General features: G+C 34.6%; 3 protein-coding genes across 7 annotated transcripts in view; 2 read left to right on the forward strand and 1 right to left on the reverse strand.

Moving 5' to 3' along the window:
• Positions 1 to 9,987, forward strand: part of L (zinc finger protein Lobe) — a 78,564-nt gene extending 68,577 nt beyond the window's left edge. For all 5 annotated transcript variants that reach the window (XM_029313103.2, XM_029313104.2, XM_029313107.2 and 2 more), the window contains 4 exons: positions 4,617 to 6,438; positions 6,542 to 7,627; positions 7,876 to 8,097; positions 8,332 to 9,987. In XM_029313103.2, coding sequence (XP_029168936.1) covers positions 4,617 to 6,438; positions 6,542 to 7,627; positions 7,876 to 8,097; positions 8,332 to 8,691 — 3,490 coding nt within the window. In that variant the 3' untranslated portion in view covers positions 8,692 to 9,987. The remainder of the gene's footprint in view (positions 1 to 4,616; positions 6,439 to 6,541; positions 7,628 to 7,875; positions 8,098 to 8,331) is intronic.
• A 618-nt stretch (positions 9,988 to 10,605) lies between these two features.
• On the forward strand, positions 10,606 to 15,728 carry LOC114938988 (regulation of nuclear pre-mRNA domain-containing protein 1B). The gene is made up of 6 exons (XM_029313199.2): positions 10,606 to 10,919; positions 11,647 to 11,960; positions 12,248 to 12,382; positions 12,920 to 13,195; positions 13,478 to 13,628; positions 15,487 to 15,728. Exons 1-5 carry the CDS (start codon positions 10,769 to 10,771, stop codon positions 13,625 to 13,627), a joined length of 1,026 nt encoding a protein of 341 aa, XP_029169032.1. The 5' UTR covers positions 10,606 to 10,768; the 3' UTR covers position 13,628; positions 15,487 to 15,728.
• Positions 15,388 to 16,583, reverse strand: Cnep1r2 (CTD nuclear envelope phosphatase 1 regulatory subunit 2). Its single transcript, XM_029313201.2, has 5 exons — positions 16,528 to 16,583; positions 16,405 to 16,460; positions 16,108 to 16,179; positions 15,736 to 15,870; positions 15,388 to 15,656 (listed from the first exon to the last, which is right to left on the reverse strand). Exons 2-5 carry the CDS (start codon positions 16,430 to 16,432, stop codon positions 15,499 to 15,501), a joined length of 393 nt encoding a protein of 130 aa, XP_029169034.1. The 5' UTR covers positions 16,433 to 16,460; positions 16,528 to 16,583; the 3' UTR covers positions 15,388 to 15,498.
• Positions 16,584 to 17,764: the final 1,181 nt, after the last annotated feature.

Below are 17,764 nucleotides of genomic sequence, written 5' to 3' on the forward strand. Positions count from 1 at the left end.
ACAGTCAGCTGATCACAAACATTGACACAGATACTAAACAAAAATTACTTGTCGAAATAAGACGATTTCATGATGTTGACAATTGAGAGATTGAAAAAATGAGTAAGAAAATCCCCCCACACAATCGAATGCACATTGAAATCTTGTTTCGTTAAGTAATTTAATTGCACACTATGTTTATTTATTTTACTGTTAGATGCAGAAAATGCGAGGATACCAACAAATTATCGTAATTTTCTTGTTGATTCTCGCTTGAAATGATCTGACTGAAGATTAAAAATTGCTGAATTGCTAAATCGTTGAAGATTAGAAAATCGAACAAAATGATCGAATTTAATGAAGTAATTGTAATAAATGATGATGTGTAATAAATGATCATCTTTTCAGATTTGAATCATTTGAATCGTAACTGAATTGAAACTCGTAAGATGAGAGTATGTGAAGATCGTGCACCCACGAATCAACGCGATAGGGTGATTCTTTCGACTCTCGCGAGGGTGGAGTTTAACGGTCCATTTATTTCCATTTCCTTTCAGCACCCTAAACACGATCTTTTTTCTTGTAGAATGGCTGCTCGCCATTTCGCGCTTGAACTCCACATTTCTCTCTTCCGTGAGTTAGACTCTTAGAAATCATCATGAGCTCTTCTTTTCTATAGCTTATCTCTATAGCTTAATTATTTAAAAATTGATTATTTTTTAACACTAACAGAAATGATTAGGTTCGAAGGTAAAGTATTTCTTTCGTGACATTTGATAATAATTTTGTAAAAAGAAATATCAATCGATATTATAAAATTATCTTGAAGATGCATTTTCGTAAAACGTTCTTGAAGCCTATTATTAAATAACTCGATCACTTTGTTCGATTTTTTTTTAATCTTCAACAATAGTCAAATCATTTCAAATGAGAATAAATCGATATTGTAAAATTATTTTTAAGATGCATTTTTGTAAACGTTCTTGAAACATCTTATCATTAAATAACTCAATTACTTTGTTCGGTTTTTTAAAAATCTTCAGCAATAATCAAATCAATTCAAGCGAGATTAAAATCACGACCTGTCGGTCTCATCGCATTTTCTACTTCATCTATTACCGAAAAAATTGTATTCTTAGCGCCAAGAGGATCCTCTTAATTTAAGAAATTTCTCTAAATTTTAGTATATTTTTTCTGAAAATAAGAATAATATAAGAATATCATCTTAAATTAAGAAAATCCTTTTGTCGCTATTTTTCGGTGTAAAGTAAAATAAGTAAACAGGATGTGTGTGTGTAAAATATGCAATTAAAAAAAACGAAACAAGATATATATCAATCTGCATTCGAATGTCATCTCCGATCTATGGTCGACGATGCGAGACGGTCAACGTCGAGGTGACATCAAATACATAATAGTGGTGCGAAAACAGGAATACGCGAGTGGTATTTAATACCGGCTTGACCGGCGCGGACTTGTCGTCGGTCGGTCCATTCTCTTCGTTAAGCGAGCGCGACGCTTTTTACACGCTTTTGAGAGAGTCGTTCTTTTTTAAACTTTTCTCTTCTTTCGTCGTCGCTCGGTCGGTCGGCCGCAAAACGATACGCTCGATAATAGGACAGCCGCGGTTCACCGGGCGATAATCCTGGTGGCGCATGAATAATTCACGCGCAAAGTGCAGGAGTAAATTCGCCGTCTGTCTTCGTTTCGGCGAGCCGAGACAGCTCGCTGACCGTTCGCTCGCTCAAACCTCGTCAGGCTGACCTCACCTTAAATGCGGATTCAGTTTTCCACCATGGACACACACACACACACACGCAAATATATACGTGTATCTCATCATATATATATATATATATATGATGAATTATTCATTCGCGAGTTCTATCACGGAAATCAGCGAATCCTTATATCCACGTTTGCCTCTGTCCGAAATCTCTGTACCCTCTTCTTGACTCTATACGACACATGAATCTTTTACTTCACGACATTTTTTTCACATGACAGATGATTGCGACAAAAATATTTTTAAGTTATTCTCAATCAGTAAAAGCTTCGAAAACTAATTATTCGGGTTCGATGTGTCCAAAATCCTGCGTTCTATCATTTGTCGAAAATGATGCATTCTTAATTCGCATCTTTTTATGTTTTTATATTTGGCGAACTTGATTATTTTATTTACAATTGATCGAGATCGATTTCTGGAAAGAATGCGATTAATAAATTCACGCAACTCTGCATAAATATCGCATATAATTTATTTATATTCTGTACCCAATTAAAATGATCGTGTGATGAAATGAAAGATTCGCGAGTTATTCGATTATTTGAGAAACGTGAAAATTAATTTTCTCATTTTCTCTTTCCGAAATAATTAGAAAATAAATGCAACGAGAGACTTTTCATTCTGTCTTTCTTGATATCAATTTCTGTCTAATATAAAACAAGAAGTACTATACGCTGAAGAAAGATAATTAATTCTATTCGTTATTTTATCGCGGAATAACGATTTTCTATACCACACTTTTGCACATTTAAATGTCGAAAGAATAAATAGAGCGTTTCAAATTCATATACCAATATAGTTTCATATTCGTATGAAAGTGCAACGATACAAAATGATTTTAGATTTCCATTTCTCGCGATATGACAAGGAGAGGGTAATTTATTCTTTAATCAGGAATTTTCCGAATAAAATGTTGTGGAAATGTCATCGCGCACTTAATATATAACCGGCACATCGCCGATCTCTTTTCCTTCTAAATAATATATTCGGCGCTTTATTAGTGGGACACTTAATTAGCACTCGAGAAAAATATTTTCAAGCAAGTTTCCACGAAACTCGCCGTCCATTTTCATTAAGTTTCGCCGTCGTTTAATTCTTTTACCTCGGATTGACTCGCCGATCGCTTTACCGTAAATCCAATCTCCGAGATTAAGCGCAAGTATCTCAGTTCGAGGTATATCAAATCGTCGATAAATTAACATTGTCGATCACGTCCTACAGTTTTATTATTAAAGATCGCGGCGCGCTACACCCGATCGTTTTATATCCGACTTCCGCACTGGAAATCGAAATATCCTCGTCCGTTAGGTGAATCTATTTCCACGTGTGTGATTGACAGCGCGGTTTCTGCGATGAACCTTAATATACATAGACTCTCTCGTCGCTTATTACAGGAAATAGAATCTCCTGAATTAGCTACCTGATCTCTATCTCTCTCTCTCTCGTACAATGAAAGGCAATTTATCGCATTTAAAAGATAAATCAGTCTATATAATAGGTCGGTCATCCATCTACGAGAATAGCATTTAGTGATCGGGATCGTGGAAAAAAAACGATAGACTGAATTAATTTTAAAATAATATAGATAACGATAAAAAAAAAAAAACATTTTTGTTAAAAAAAAAAAAAAAAGGATATTTATTTCACTTGACGCTGGAAACATAATTATGTGGTAAAGCTAAGATTGTTACTCTCTTAAAGATCTATTAATGTTATATATAATTATCTATCTAACAATGTATGAATCCTAATTGTATTTTACTCTTAAAATCGATAAATAAATATAGTTTGATAATATTATTAAATGATACATCTCTAAGTAAAAATGTTATCTTCGTTGTATAATTACGTATTTAATACTAAATTAGATAAATGTTTTCTTAACGTTTTTAATCATTTTAAAATTAAATCAATTGTTTTTTTTTCACAATCCCGAGATCTCAATCACTAATTACAATCCATAGATAAATGATTGACCTATTATGCACTGATTTATCTCTCTTTTAATACGATAAATTATATTTTTTATTCTTAAAATGCAATTAGAATTGATACATGGATAAATAGATAGTTAGGTAACATTATTCTAAGTGTTATCTTCGTTGTATAATTACGTCTTTATTTTTGCTAAATTAGATAAATATTATTTTTTTAATGTTTTTAATTATTTTAAAATTAAATCAATGTTTTTTTCCACAATTCCGAGATCTCAATTACTAATTATAATATATAAATAAATGATTGACCTATTATGCAGACTGATTTATCTTTTAATACGATAAATTATATTTTATTCTAAAAATGCAATTATAGAATTGATGACATGGATAAATAGGCAGTTAGATAATATTATTGGGTTTTTAAATAAAAATATTATCTTTGCATAATTACATTTTCAATGTTAAATCCTAGATTTCATATTAAATTTTAAATCGAAAGAAATGTTTATTATACCAAAACATATTTATTGATAATTTCTATTGGTACATAATTTTAATTTCCGAAAAATGTTGATGTTATAACATAAAATAAAATTCAAAATTAATATTTCATCTGCATATAATTTTAATTCTGCGTTTTTAATTATATGATAACTTAATAATAATACGATGAATTATAAACACGTATGTCTAGACATCATTTCTTTTCTTTCGGTATCACAATTTAATTTAATAGAATTTTAATGGTAGTATTAAATAACAAATCGACATGCCACATATGTATATTTTAGCTATTAATTCTATTTATTTAGCGCTTACATAAATGAATCAATATTTCTAAATTATGAACTGAATTTTATATTGTAAATTTCGCTATACGAGTTTTCTAACACATTTATCATCTTTTTCAGCGATCACCTGAAGATTCACTTGAAAACGCACGACACCCAGAGGCCTTACCAATGCACGGCTTGCACGAGAGGCTACAGTACAGCTGCGGCCTTGACAGCGCACATGCAGTCCCACAAGAAACACCAGTCGTCGTCGTCATCTCAATCGGCCGGTCTCAAGCTCCAGGACATGGACTACGGTAGAAGAAGCGTGTCCTCGCACAGCACGTCGTCGCCGCCGGTGCCGTCGTCGCCGTCGCCGTCGCTGAACCTCAGCCTGAACCCGAGGAACGTCCTGAAGACGTCACAAGGCACCGGCAGCGCCTCCACGACTCCGGTTCTCAGCTCACCCTTGAAACTCGCCTGCATGTACTGCACCCGGGACTCGTTTAACTGCATGCAGCAGCTGCAGATGCACGTACACACGATGCACCAGGCGATCCTCAGCGGCGCGGAAGGTGCGGCTCGACCGCCGTCGCCGAGTAGAGCCTCCAACGAGCAGCAGGCGGCTGCCTGTAAACCACTGGACCGGCAGGATCACGTTGCGAAGGAATCCCGACTGGATCGCAAGTACCCGACGTCCGAAGATCGGGGCGACCGGCCCGCTGGCGAGCGGGACCATTACGAGAACGCGTTCACCTGCAACCAATGTACCATGAAGTTCTCTACGTTGGCCTGTCTACGCGATCATTTGTTGTCGATACACCGAATAGACGGTTTCGGCGCAGCGATGATGATGTGTCCCCTGTGCAGCATTCCGTGCGCCTCGGCGGCTTCCTACGCCGAGCACTACGTTCTTCAGCATTGTGAGAATCGCCGGCCGGCGCCGACGCACGCTATAGATTACGGAGAAACGAAGCTGAACGGCGGCATTTACGACGGTGCCGCGAGAGATTCCCGGATATCGAAAAGCCGGGACGCGCCGGAAGCCGCCGATCTCACGAACAAGCACTCGAGCAGATCCTCCTCGGACGCTGTCGGCGGTTATACCGCTAATACTCTGCTGTGCGGTCAGTGCGGTGCCGCGTTAAAAGACTTTGAATCCTTTCGGGAGCATGTGGCGCGACACTTGCAAGCCGACCACCGTAACCAGGAGATGTCCGCCAGGCAACATCTGTGTCCCAAGTGCGAGGCCATCTTCTCGGAGCGCGAGGACATGCTGGCTCACCTGACCAAGCATTATCTGGGCCAGGTCAGCAAGGAGTACGCGTGCAGTGCCTGTAAAAAACTCTACCCGCATCCGGATCAACTTCAGAGGCACCTTCTGGACGTGCACGCGCATCATCTGTACCGTTGCGCTCTGTGCCGGGACACCTTCGACTCCAGAGTAGCGATACAGGTGCACTTCGCGGTGAAGCACAGCCAGGAGTGTCGAGTCTACCGGTGTAGCACGTGCACCACCGTATCCAACAATGAGAACTCACCGCCGGGAGCGAACACAGCAGTTTCCGGCGAGGGTAGGAGCTTCTTCAGGAGTGAGGCTGAATTGGCAGCTCATGTGCGCAGCGTGCACGCACCTCCATCCGCCGTCTCCCTGATGAACAACAGCCCGGTCGGTGCCGCGAGGAGTCCAGCCTCGACGCCCGGTGGCGGCATCGCGGCGCGTTGCTTCTTCTGCGGAATCTGCTGCGGTTCGGATCTCGAACTCCAGCTTCATTTGGCCAGCCACTCGACCAGTCTCTACAGATGTCCCATCTGCCGTGAAGGTTTCGCCGTGGAATTTCTCTTAGATCGACACGTCGCCCAGGCTCACCACGCGGCCCAAGACCATCAGATGCCATCCGTGAGAAGTAACTCGAGAGAGAATGGGCGCGTTCATCGAACGACCAGAAATCAGGAAGAAGTAAGTATCTGTTATATTATTAGGATTGAAAGAGAGAGAGAGAAAAAAAATCGATTAATCAGTAAAATTATTTGTTAACTCATTTTTCTTTCCAATTTTCTAGACGAAGTCTCTGAAGAGAGGTCGCTCGCCAGCGTCGAGTAACAACAATTCCCTGAATCAGCGCGACAACAATAACAAACGTGCAAATTACGGCACTTCCGGTCAGCAATGCGAGCTCTGCGAACGCGGCGAATTCGCGAACGAGGCTGAGCTGCAGGCACATAAGAAACTGGCTCACACACCTCCTAAACTGTCCAATAAGAGTCTAGGCACCTTGAGTACCCTGACGTGCGGTTATTGCGGCGAGGTTTGTCGTTCGCGAACCGAGTTAGAATCGCATACGAGGATCCAACACGCGTCCAACGAACCCGGTGGACGTCACAAATGCAACATTTGCGACGAGGTGTGCCTGTCTAGTGCGACCTTGGCCGAACACAAACTCCAGAAACACTGTAAAATACAATTGAGCGACACGTGCGTGGTGTGTCGTGGTTGCCTGACCTCGGAGAGTCAATTCCTGGATCACGTGCAAAGACACAGTTTAGAGAACGTGGACCCGCAGCAACGACTGGACAATTCTTTGCCTCATCTACCCGCGCCGTGCGTCGTTTGCCGGCAGACGCTGATCAGCGAACTGGAGTGTCGCCTGCATGCGCGGCATCATTTACGAACGTCTTCAGGATCGCGTAACGCCGCCGCTTCTAGTCCAACAAGTCCCGGTAGCGGCAAAACCCAGAACCAGGGTTGCTGTCTCTGTTTGCGCGATTTTGCCGCTGATGATTTCGTCAGCCTACCACCTAATCCTGCCAGTACGAGCGGACAACCGCTCAAGGTCTGCAAACCCTGCTACATGCGACATTCTCAGGGATTGCCTATTCTAAACTCAACAACCTACGAACGGGCCAAGTACGATGCGACTTGGTTCGCCAGCAAGAACGGCCAATGGAATAGCTCCAAGGACAAGTGGGATGACAGAGGACTCAATGTAGAGAATCGAACCAGAAACGAGGGAAGTACAGATAAAAAACGCTGTGAAGAATGCGGAGTGAAGTTCGAAGATTCAGAAGAGGCAGAGAAGCACAGAATCACAGAACATGAAAAGACTAACACTAATGGTTCGAAAACCTATACATGTATACAGTGTCAGGTTAGTATATAGCAATTTACAATTTTTTCAAGTAATCTATAAATTCGAGATAATAATCAATAATATATAAATTTGTCTAGTAATTCCAAATTACATTCAATAAAACTTTAATATTCTCATCTTGTTAAAATAATAAAATTTGAAATTTAGAGAGGAATTTTGGAGAATTCCTGTGAAAATTGTATATTAAAGTAAAGCTTAAAATATACGGAAATAGAACAAACTAATCTAAAGCTTAAAATTTCCAGGTATCATTTCCATCAGAAGCCAAAATTCAACAACACGTGAGAAAAGAACATCTGGAATCTAGGAGAGCTTCCCTAGAAGCCTTACGATGCCATTTGTGCTCATTTGAGGCCGCCAGTCCTACGCAATTGCAAATTCACTTAATAGAGCATACTTTCGTTGGCTGCGCTGCGCTCAGTTGTTATCTCTGCCAATCGCTCTTCACAACTCCTATTGGTCTTCAGGTAATTTAACTACCATATATCTCAAAAGCAAAAATAATTAAACAAGTTCGAGAGCAACACAAAGTAGACAGTTTTTTTAAAAATTAATGAATTTCTCAATATTCTATTTCATATAAATAAGATTAAAATTTTCATTTAGAGCAGCGTCTTTTCCTGCTGCAAACAACAAAATTAAATTGTAATTTATTATTTCGTTTCCTCTATTCGAATACAAGTATGCATTTCTGTTTGCAGAATCACTTGATACAAGAACACGGCCTGGCCGCGCGACCGTACGATTGTCCCAAGTGCACGCTCAAGTTCTTCTTCAACGCGGAGCTGGACCATCACATCTTGACCTTCCACCGTTCAAGGGACGAGAATCATCCTTCGTCGGCCGAAAATGCTTGCGAGATGAAGAATCACGAATCCGATGGCGGTGTAAAAGTGAAGGAAGAAATGATACAAGGTGACAAGGAAGAGGGGGAGGAAGAGGAGGAAGTGAATGTGGATGATCAGACAGGACAGGAGGAACACGAGGAAGCTAAACGAGAGGAACAGAAGTTGAAGACGGAAGTGGATGTCGAGACGACATCCAACAAAATGGAATCGTGACTTTCTTCGATTAATATTACTTTTCGTTCCAATCTAGGATTACGTGATTATTGAGGAACTCGTTAGCCAATTATTAAGTTTTCTACCGCTTCTCTCAGCGGCGAATATTCTATATATATATATTTGCGAAATAAAAGTTCGATACACATACACATATATACATATACACATACAGTATTAATTAGAAGTATTATCGAGAAAGATTCGTAATTATTCCAGATGGTTAGTTTTTTACATATTAATAATAAAACTTTAATATATAAGATTGCGCGATGCCTTTCTCAGGTAGAAGGATCGTTTCTATCTTGTTTATCCTCAAATTCTTATATATCAGTTTCAAATTTGGAAATCAAGTATTCGTGTTTTCACGGCACAATTTGTTAAGTTTGATTCATCTTATTGATTCGATCTTAGGATCTTAATTATAGGAATAAAATGTAGAAGTTCTTTTCTTTCCTTCATCAAAACTTGACGAAGTAGAAGCTGCCTACTTTATCAAAGTTTGCCCAATTATTAAAATTGAAACAATCACATTTTAAATATATATGCACTTATATGCACATATATATCAAATTTATAAATGCTGTTTTTTTTTTACGTTACGTAACGTAATTATGTTATTAATATTTAAACTTTAAGAGAAAAGAGAAAGAAAAGCGAGGTTCAAGGCAAATCTTAAATATTGATGCACGACTTTATTTTAAATTATTTTAAACGTGAGATTTTGATTTGTCTTGAAATTATTTTCACTGATCTATGCTAAGATCTGTGGATGAAATTAAATACAAATGTAATAATTCGACTATAATAAAATCATGGAAAAGTTTTAAATCAACTGTATATATTATAAATGATATATTTCTCTCTGATTAGTACAACATATTTATAACATTGAATTTTCATATTGAACTTGCAATTATCTTTTTTAATTAATAATCTTTTATAATTGATTACATTTTGTATTAAATTCAATGAAATGATTATTTCTGTCACAAACAAAGCTTGTAAATAATTCTACAAATAATAGGAGAAATACTATTAAATGTTCTATCAATTTATATGTTAATGATGCATATGTGTGATCAAGTTATTAATACAGTCAATTTTCTCTATTTTAAACTTTCATGTAGGTGGAAAATTCTTAATTCAAAAGAAAACTGGTTTGTAATAGAGAAGAAAATGAATGTTATAAAAAGAGAAAATGGACTGTATTAAAAAAAAAATAAGAGATGCAATAACCTGTCCATTAGGCATAGCGATAATTCTGTATGAAATAAATTATTGTTTCAAATCATATACGTACTGTATATAATAAACTTGTCCATTTTAGCCATCTGAGATAATATTATATACGAAAAAATTATTGTTCTAAATCGGATTGTTACGTCTATCTTGTCAAACTATATATTTTATTTACATGTATCAGTAATCATTTTTAGCCATAATAATATATATAATTAATATAATATTAAATATTATATAATTAATAATAGTAATTAATATTATAAATATTTTATTTAATTATATAATATTAAATATTATATTATTAAATATTATTTCTAATATTATATATATATATATATATATATATATATATATATATATATATATACTTTTAGCGTGCGAATCACAGATAAATTAAAAACAGCTGTTTTTCGTTCAAACTGACAGTACATCACACGTGAATGAAAGAGTACTCACGTATGAATGATTTTTAATTCAGTCAACAGTGACAGCGCTATACATTCAGAAAGAATCGTACGTACATCTGCCTTTTTCTTCAATGATATTTTTTTTTTTTAATCGCGAAAGTGCCTCCATCTGGAGCACAAATAGGACAACTATTCTCGAATTTCTTTATCGATGCTGAAAGTTCGTCTTAGTTTTTCAAATCTCCACAACTGACAGCGCATGCGCTCTTCTATCGTAAACTTCTAACCGAATTCAGCTGTTGTGAAGTATTCGTGTAGTACGTATGCCGCGTTTTAGGCTTCGGAGGAGTCGGAGATAAGACGAGAGGCCCGAAGTTCTACCTGGAGGTGGAGGAGGATCCTGTCTCGCCGACGAAGACGACGCGATGACGGGGTTCACGGAGAGCGCCTTGGTCAAGCGGCTGATGGATCTGAACCCATCGCAGCAGAGCATTCAGACGCTCTCGCTCTGGCTCATACATCACAGAAAACACCATCCGACCATCGTGAAGATCTGGTTCAAGGAAATGTGCAAAGGTATCCCCTTTTCTCATTGTTCTCTTCTACCGCTGGCTTGAAAAGACGACGCTCGAGTTCGACGAGGTGGTGGAACGTCATCTCCGGCGAGCTCGCGACGACGAGGTCGTCGCCGAGATTCGAACGTTACCGAAACTTCTAAGCTGTACGACTCCACTGCATAACTGCAGAGATCGAGATTATGTAGCACAGCTTCAATTGTGTACCGTGAATTGTGATCTCGCGGTGTCACGTGGCTTCAAAATTTATCAAAATATAATATAAAATTGAATAGATTGTTTTGAGAAAAATAAGCAATACTTGCATTGTTTATCTTTGACTCATTCAATAATAATAATATAGAAGCGATTAATTTAAAATATGACATTTTTGAACAATATATTTCTGAAAATATTTGTGATATATTGTTGAAAAAATATATATATATTTAATATTATGTATCTTTTTGTCAAATGAGATACTGGAAATGATATGATAATGCTCATTGAAGCAAATAATAGTAGCGATGTATTTAAATTTAATATGAGGCTATAAGAGATATATTTAAATAAAAATAACTTTCAAAATTGCAAGTTTATGATTTTAATTAGAATACATTATAGAGATATAGATTTTTATTTATATGCCTATCATTCTTTACAACAATATTATCTGCTACTCTTTTTATATGGCAATTAATAGTATATGTGTACAGAAGTTTAACAATTTTCTACATACATTTTTACAGTGAAGGACAATCGCAAATTAATGTTTATGTATCTGGCAAACGATGTCATCCAAAATAGCAAGAAGAAAGGGCCAGAATTTGGAAAGGAATTTGAAACAGTCTTACCAAAAGCGTTTGAGCACATGAAAGGTTTCGATGAAAAAACAAGGGACCGATTAAACAGGTTATTACAAATCTGGGAAGAGAGAGGAGTTTATGACAAAGCACAGATAGCAGAATTTAAAGCAGCTTTTGCAGCTTCCGAAAAGAATTCCGAAAAAGATTCTGTGACACCGCCGAAAAAGAAAGCAAAACTTGAAATAGAAAAAGTAAAGGTATATACTCTTTAAATTTTATATATAAGAATTTTCTAATAAATATAATTAAAGTTTTCAATTTGAAAATAAGTACATATTCAAAGTATCATTTGTATAGAAACACAACAGGATTTATTTAATGTTTGTAACACAATATATATATTCCATATATATATAAATAATGCAGATTTTATAATATCTTCAAATATATAATCTTAAATAAATAATCTTAATTTCTGGAATAGTTTTCAAACAGTAATTTATTATAATGAGTAAAAAAACTGACACGCATTTGTTGTTTACAGAAAGAAAAGAAGGAGAAGAAAAAATCAGAGACTGAAGTCGAAGTGGATGGCACCAAAGAGCTTCATGTGACATTGAGTCCACGAACTCCTGCCGGCGATCCACCGGAAACCGAGGAACTCATCAAAGCCTTAATGGTTAATTTTATTAATTATACGAGTAACAATCATGATACGGAATTTGTATCGTTAGCAATAAAATATTTTATTTATAATATGGAAATACATGTTGAATCCATGATGAGGCATATCAGAAGACGCTTTGACAACTCTGACACATCCACCCTATTGTATTTGTCTGTTTTATTTGGTTGTGTTAGTAGCTTATTCTTTTTTTTTTTTGCTCAAGTAAAATTTGTATATCCTTTTTCTCTTTAGTTTCTTGTAAATTTCGCTTTCCGCGAACTCGATTGGATGCTGATTTTTAGTAATTGATCAATGTTTTGCTTTGGTATCAAAATCTCACACTCATTATTTCTTTTTTGATGTGCCATAGTTTTTATAAATCAATTTTTTTATTATTAATCGCATTGCCATACATTTTGCTTGTTCTCATATGAATAGAATGTAATATATGTAAATGTAGCAACACAGTAAAGAGTTTTCCGCGAATTACAGCAAGTATCGATAGATTAATAAAATGTTATTAGACTAATGTTTTCTATGCTTTTTCAGGATCTAGAAAATACCGCGTCTTCGGATGCGGGTGTTAGAGAACGGATTGCGTCCTTGCCACCAGAAGTCTCGGAGGTCTCGCTGCTCGCGAATCTCGCCGATCGAACGGCCGCAGATCAGTTGAGCGCCGCAGTAAACGAGGCCGCGGCTCTTCTAGCCGATTACAATGGACGACTGCAAGCCGAAATGGAGGACAGAAGGAGATTACTAACAATGTTACGAGACTACACTCTGGCGCAGAGGCAACTGCTTCAGCAGGCGCAAAGCACCTTAGAAGTATATTTACTATCTTCTTTCCTTATTGTCTTGCATAAACTTAGCAGTAACAGTAAAGCATTTAAAATCTAGAACATGTTTCTCGCCTTACAGACTTTTTTCTTGTTATATTTATACATATAACAATTCACATAGTATATTACAATTCTTATTCGCTAAAATATATTGCTATTCATAAAAAAACACAAAGCAAATCAGATTTACTAGGTTTACTTAAATTGTATTAATAATAAGAATTTTTACCAATTTTATTATATTACAAAAGATTATTTTTATTTGTAGGACTATAAAGAAAAGCTTAAGAAGGTATGTGCGGTTCGATCGGAGGTGAAGTCTCATATTTCGAATCTTCCTGATTTAACGCAATTGCCCGACGTGACTGGCGGCCTGGCACCTCTTCCTTCCGCCGGGGATCTGTTTTCCCTGCACTAGTGTAAGTTTATGATGCGAGCATCTTTTATGTAGTTTATCACTTTTATTTGCGTGAATAGATGAAAGTTTGAGATCCATTGTACGAAAGATTTATATGACGACGACGATGAAGGTATATATATTGAAAGGATAATCGTCGATCACGACTTTGTACTGTGGAATATTTGATAAATCTGATATATATAACGTGAAGCCCCATACGTATATCAGTGCAAAGTATGAAACGAGAAAATATATTAATAAATGAAACTAGACTAGAGTTATTGAGGCTGAATGATACTGAATGTTAGTGAATACAAATGTGAATATCGAATGATAAGAATAGGGAATTACTACATACAAAAAAAGTTTGCATGGGAATTCTGGATTTTATATTTTAACTGACGAGTCATTCAACTCCTTTTTGAATCCTTTTTCGCAAAACAGTATACTACATATAGCGATTAACGTAAATACATTTTTACGAGATGACTCGCGCGGAAAATCCTATGTATAATAACATGGCGTGTAAACAATAACAATGTTCCTGTAGCGCAATGCGGCAATATCCGAAAAAGTAAAAAAAATTATATATTTCGGGTAAAATTTGTACCATTTATTTTGTATTTAAAATTGTACCGTAAACTAATTTGTTTCTCAAACTAATTATACAGTATAAATATATGCGTATCATCGAATCTATTATGTATAATATTACATAAAAAACTTATAAATACAATTAGCAGAAAATACTAATAAAAATAAATTACATAAAAAATGTACAACGCATTTTACGAAACCACGTAAAATTCATATAACGGGCTAGTTGAGACTTTCCACTGAGTTGGTGATAAGAGAGCATCCATTAACAATAGAATCACTCCACATTTGAAATTTTATGATCAGAGAAGAAAGAATATCCAAAATAGAAGTGTTCTGTCTTTTATTGTATTTCTAAAAACGATTACGTCTTGCCAGACTCTGTATAATTGTTATAGGGGCGTTTTATTATGTATTTTTCGATATGTAATCATTGTTTATCGACAGTATATATATAAGATAATACTCCGAGGACGGGGTAACCATCACATGTATATACGCTATAGTTTAGTACGATTTTTCTTAGAACTGACAAGACGCGCGTTCTTAATTATCCGATTAATTATCCGTAAACGAATGGTAGTCCGTATAGATTATAATATTATAACTGTTTTAAAAAAAACAAATTGCGTGATTGTGCATATTGAAAAAAAAAGAAAAAGATTGTAATATGCAAAATGATTAAGAATAAATGTTTTGATCGTTATATACATTGTGACTTTGTCATTTTTACGTCCAGTAAAAGTAAAATGCATATTTTCAGATAATTTTAAAAACAGAAAAATAAAATGTGATACAAAATTACGTTATTAATGTAATAAATAAGCTAAATTAATTAATCTGTAATACAATTATTGACTTATTGATTTAAACTACATTTGAAATATATATTTCATTATTGATTACATATTAAAATACAGTGTATTGAGAATACATTGATAAATTCAACGTCACATATGTCAAGTATGCTATAAAGAATAAATCAATTTTTTTTTGCTTTTTTTCTGGATCATGATGAGTAGATTTGATTATTATATTATTTCCCCATATATTTTACAAATTATTAAATATGTTGGACAATAGATATTTCAAAATATATATAGCATAACATACATTATGTTGAAGTGTATGTTATATACACTGTAAAAGGGAGGATCATATATACATATAATTCAACAGAATTCTAGTAAATATTAATATATAATAAAAAATCATAATCTTAAAATCTTGTAATATGAAAAATCTACAACATATATTAACATTTACATTTTTATTTATAGATAGAAACATTTTTAAGTCTCGTGAGGATGCGAAGATCTAGTGGGCTTCAATATCAACTTTCCTGTATCGTCACAACTCATGTTAAAATCACCAAGCACACTTCTGGCTCGCTGAGTTATAATACTGGGTGCTATCACTCGTCTATGCACTCCCATCATAAATAATATCACTGCAATAGTAATTTTTTGACATGATAGTGATGCAAACTTATGTAAAAAAAAATAAACAGACATAATTTCTATACTTGCCTAATATTATACTAGCCATTGTGAAGAATGGATGATTGCATAAACTCTGTGTAAAGGATACTGCTGATGTATTTGGATCTGTCAGCCAATGCCAGGCACCGATAGCTGTACAGATAGAGATCAAGCCCAACAACACTGCAAGAATATCAATGTATGTATTAATAAAGCGAGAAAGAATATAATACAAAGAAATATAATAAATTCCTAACTAATTTAATAAAACAATTCATTGAATATAATCAGGATATAAAAATATTACAAAAAATTATGAGTCAAAGAATATTTGTTACATCGTAGTAATTATAAATAGATTGCTACTACAGTTTTTAAATAAAAGCTTTGATAAGCACATAGCAAAATTAAAGAACGTACTTCTCCATCGTGTTGTGGCTGGTTGTAGACTAGCAATAACTTCAGTAAGTCGCCTTTCGAAAGCTTTGAGATCTGAAAATGTAAAAAGCAGGAATTAAACTTGAGAGGGAGATAACCTCGAAATCAGGATCATTGGTCTAAGAATCAGTCAGAATAACGTCAATAATTAGACGTGATTAAACTTTCTCTCTCAAAACGTAATCTTTAATTTAAGATTAATTACAACGATACGAGTTGTAAATTACAAGTCACGATTGTTAACATATAACGTTATTCTTTTTTAAACGTGTATCTTACCTTCACACACTGTTTGGTCCAGCGACATGACTGTTTATCAAATCAAATTCATCTGTCTGAAAAGATCAAAAAAATATGTGCGATAATTGATAACTGAATATAATTAATGGATAAACAACGCACTGTATATACGAAGAGCATATTTGTTTTTGCATGTGTATATAGCGACGAAAACCTTGAACCTTGAAATAATCGATTCATCTCTCGCAAATCTTGGATCGATAATATATCGATAAATCTTCAAAATGGCAATCACAGAGTATTTTGCAGTGTTATCTCTTATATAATTATAAAAATTGAAAGAAACAGAGAGAAAGAGGGAGAGATAAAGACTGAAAAGAATTAATAGAATGTTGTTTTATAAACTTAACATAAATTTTGTGCGAAAATTACATTTCTTTAATCTGGCACACAACTTTATTTACTACTCTTAGATAAGATAAAACACAGAAAGATAATTTAAGAATTGTTAAACTATATAAATCATTAATTTTGCGTACAATAATTAGTGTAAAATATTTAAATTGATTTACAGTATAACAAATTTTATCATATTTTTTTAAATTAAATTCAAGCAGTATTCTTTCTTCTTTTATTTCTCGAAAGATAACTCTTATTCCTCATGCTATTTTTTCATCAAGCATAGAATATCATTGAACATAAAATATTTAATACACTAAATAAAACAAGCGCGCGCCAAACATATTAAAATATAACGCATAATAGAAATTCAAGAATACTTATGTACTGTACAAAGTACAAATACAACAAATATAAAATTAAAACATAATTGAAATTTTCGTTTCGCTTGTAGTTGTACGCTTTAGAAAATACAGTAGTTTAAAGAAAACTGTCAAAGTTGATTCTCTTCAAATTTCAAGATTTTCGAATTCTGCTTTTTCCAAAAATATATTTTTCGATTGGGAATGTTCTAAACAATAAGAATCGATTCCAAACACGACTGAGCATGTAAATTCGAAATATCTTAAAGTTTGATACTTTTTAAATTCACACAGTTAACATGCCTTTTTTAGAAAGGAAACAACACATACATTTTGTGTAAAATGTTTAAATTAATTTATAAAGGTAACAAATTTCATATTTTTTTAAATTAAATTCTAGCAGTACGCTTTTTCCTTTTTCTCGAAAGATAGCTTCTTCATCCTATTTCATCATTAAACATAGAATATCATATTGAACATAAAATATTCAATCCACAAATCACATACATATTTTTCAATCTATTTTTTTACTATATAATTATAAATTTTGCGTGTGATAATTATAAGTAATTAATGCACAATATTTAAATTAATTTACAGAGTTAACAATAAACTTCTTCATATTTTTTAAAATTAAA

The sequence above is a fragment of the Nylanderia fulva genome, unplaced genomic scaffold (genome assembly GCF_048542155.1).
Source record: "Nylanderia fulva isolate GAGA-0341 unplaced genomic scaffold, ASM4854215v1 Scaffold26, whole genome shotgun sequence".
In the NCBI taxonomy this organism is placed as follows: domain Eukaryota; kingdom Metazoa; phylum Arthropoda; class Insecta; order Hymenoptera; family Formicidae; genus Nylanderia; species Nylanderia fulva.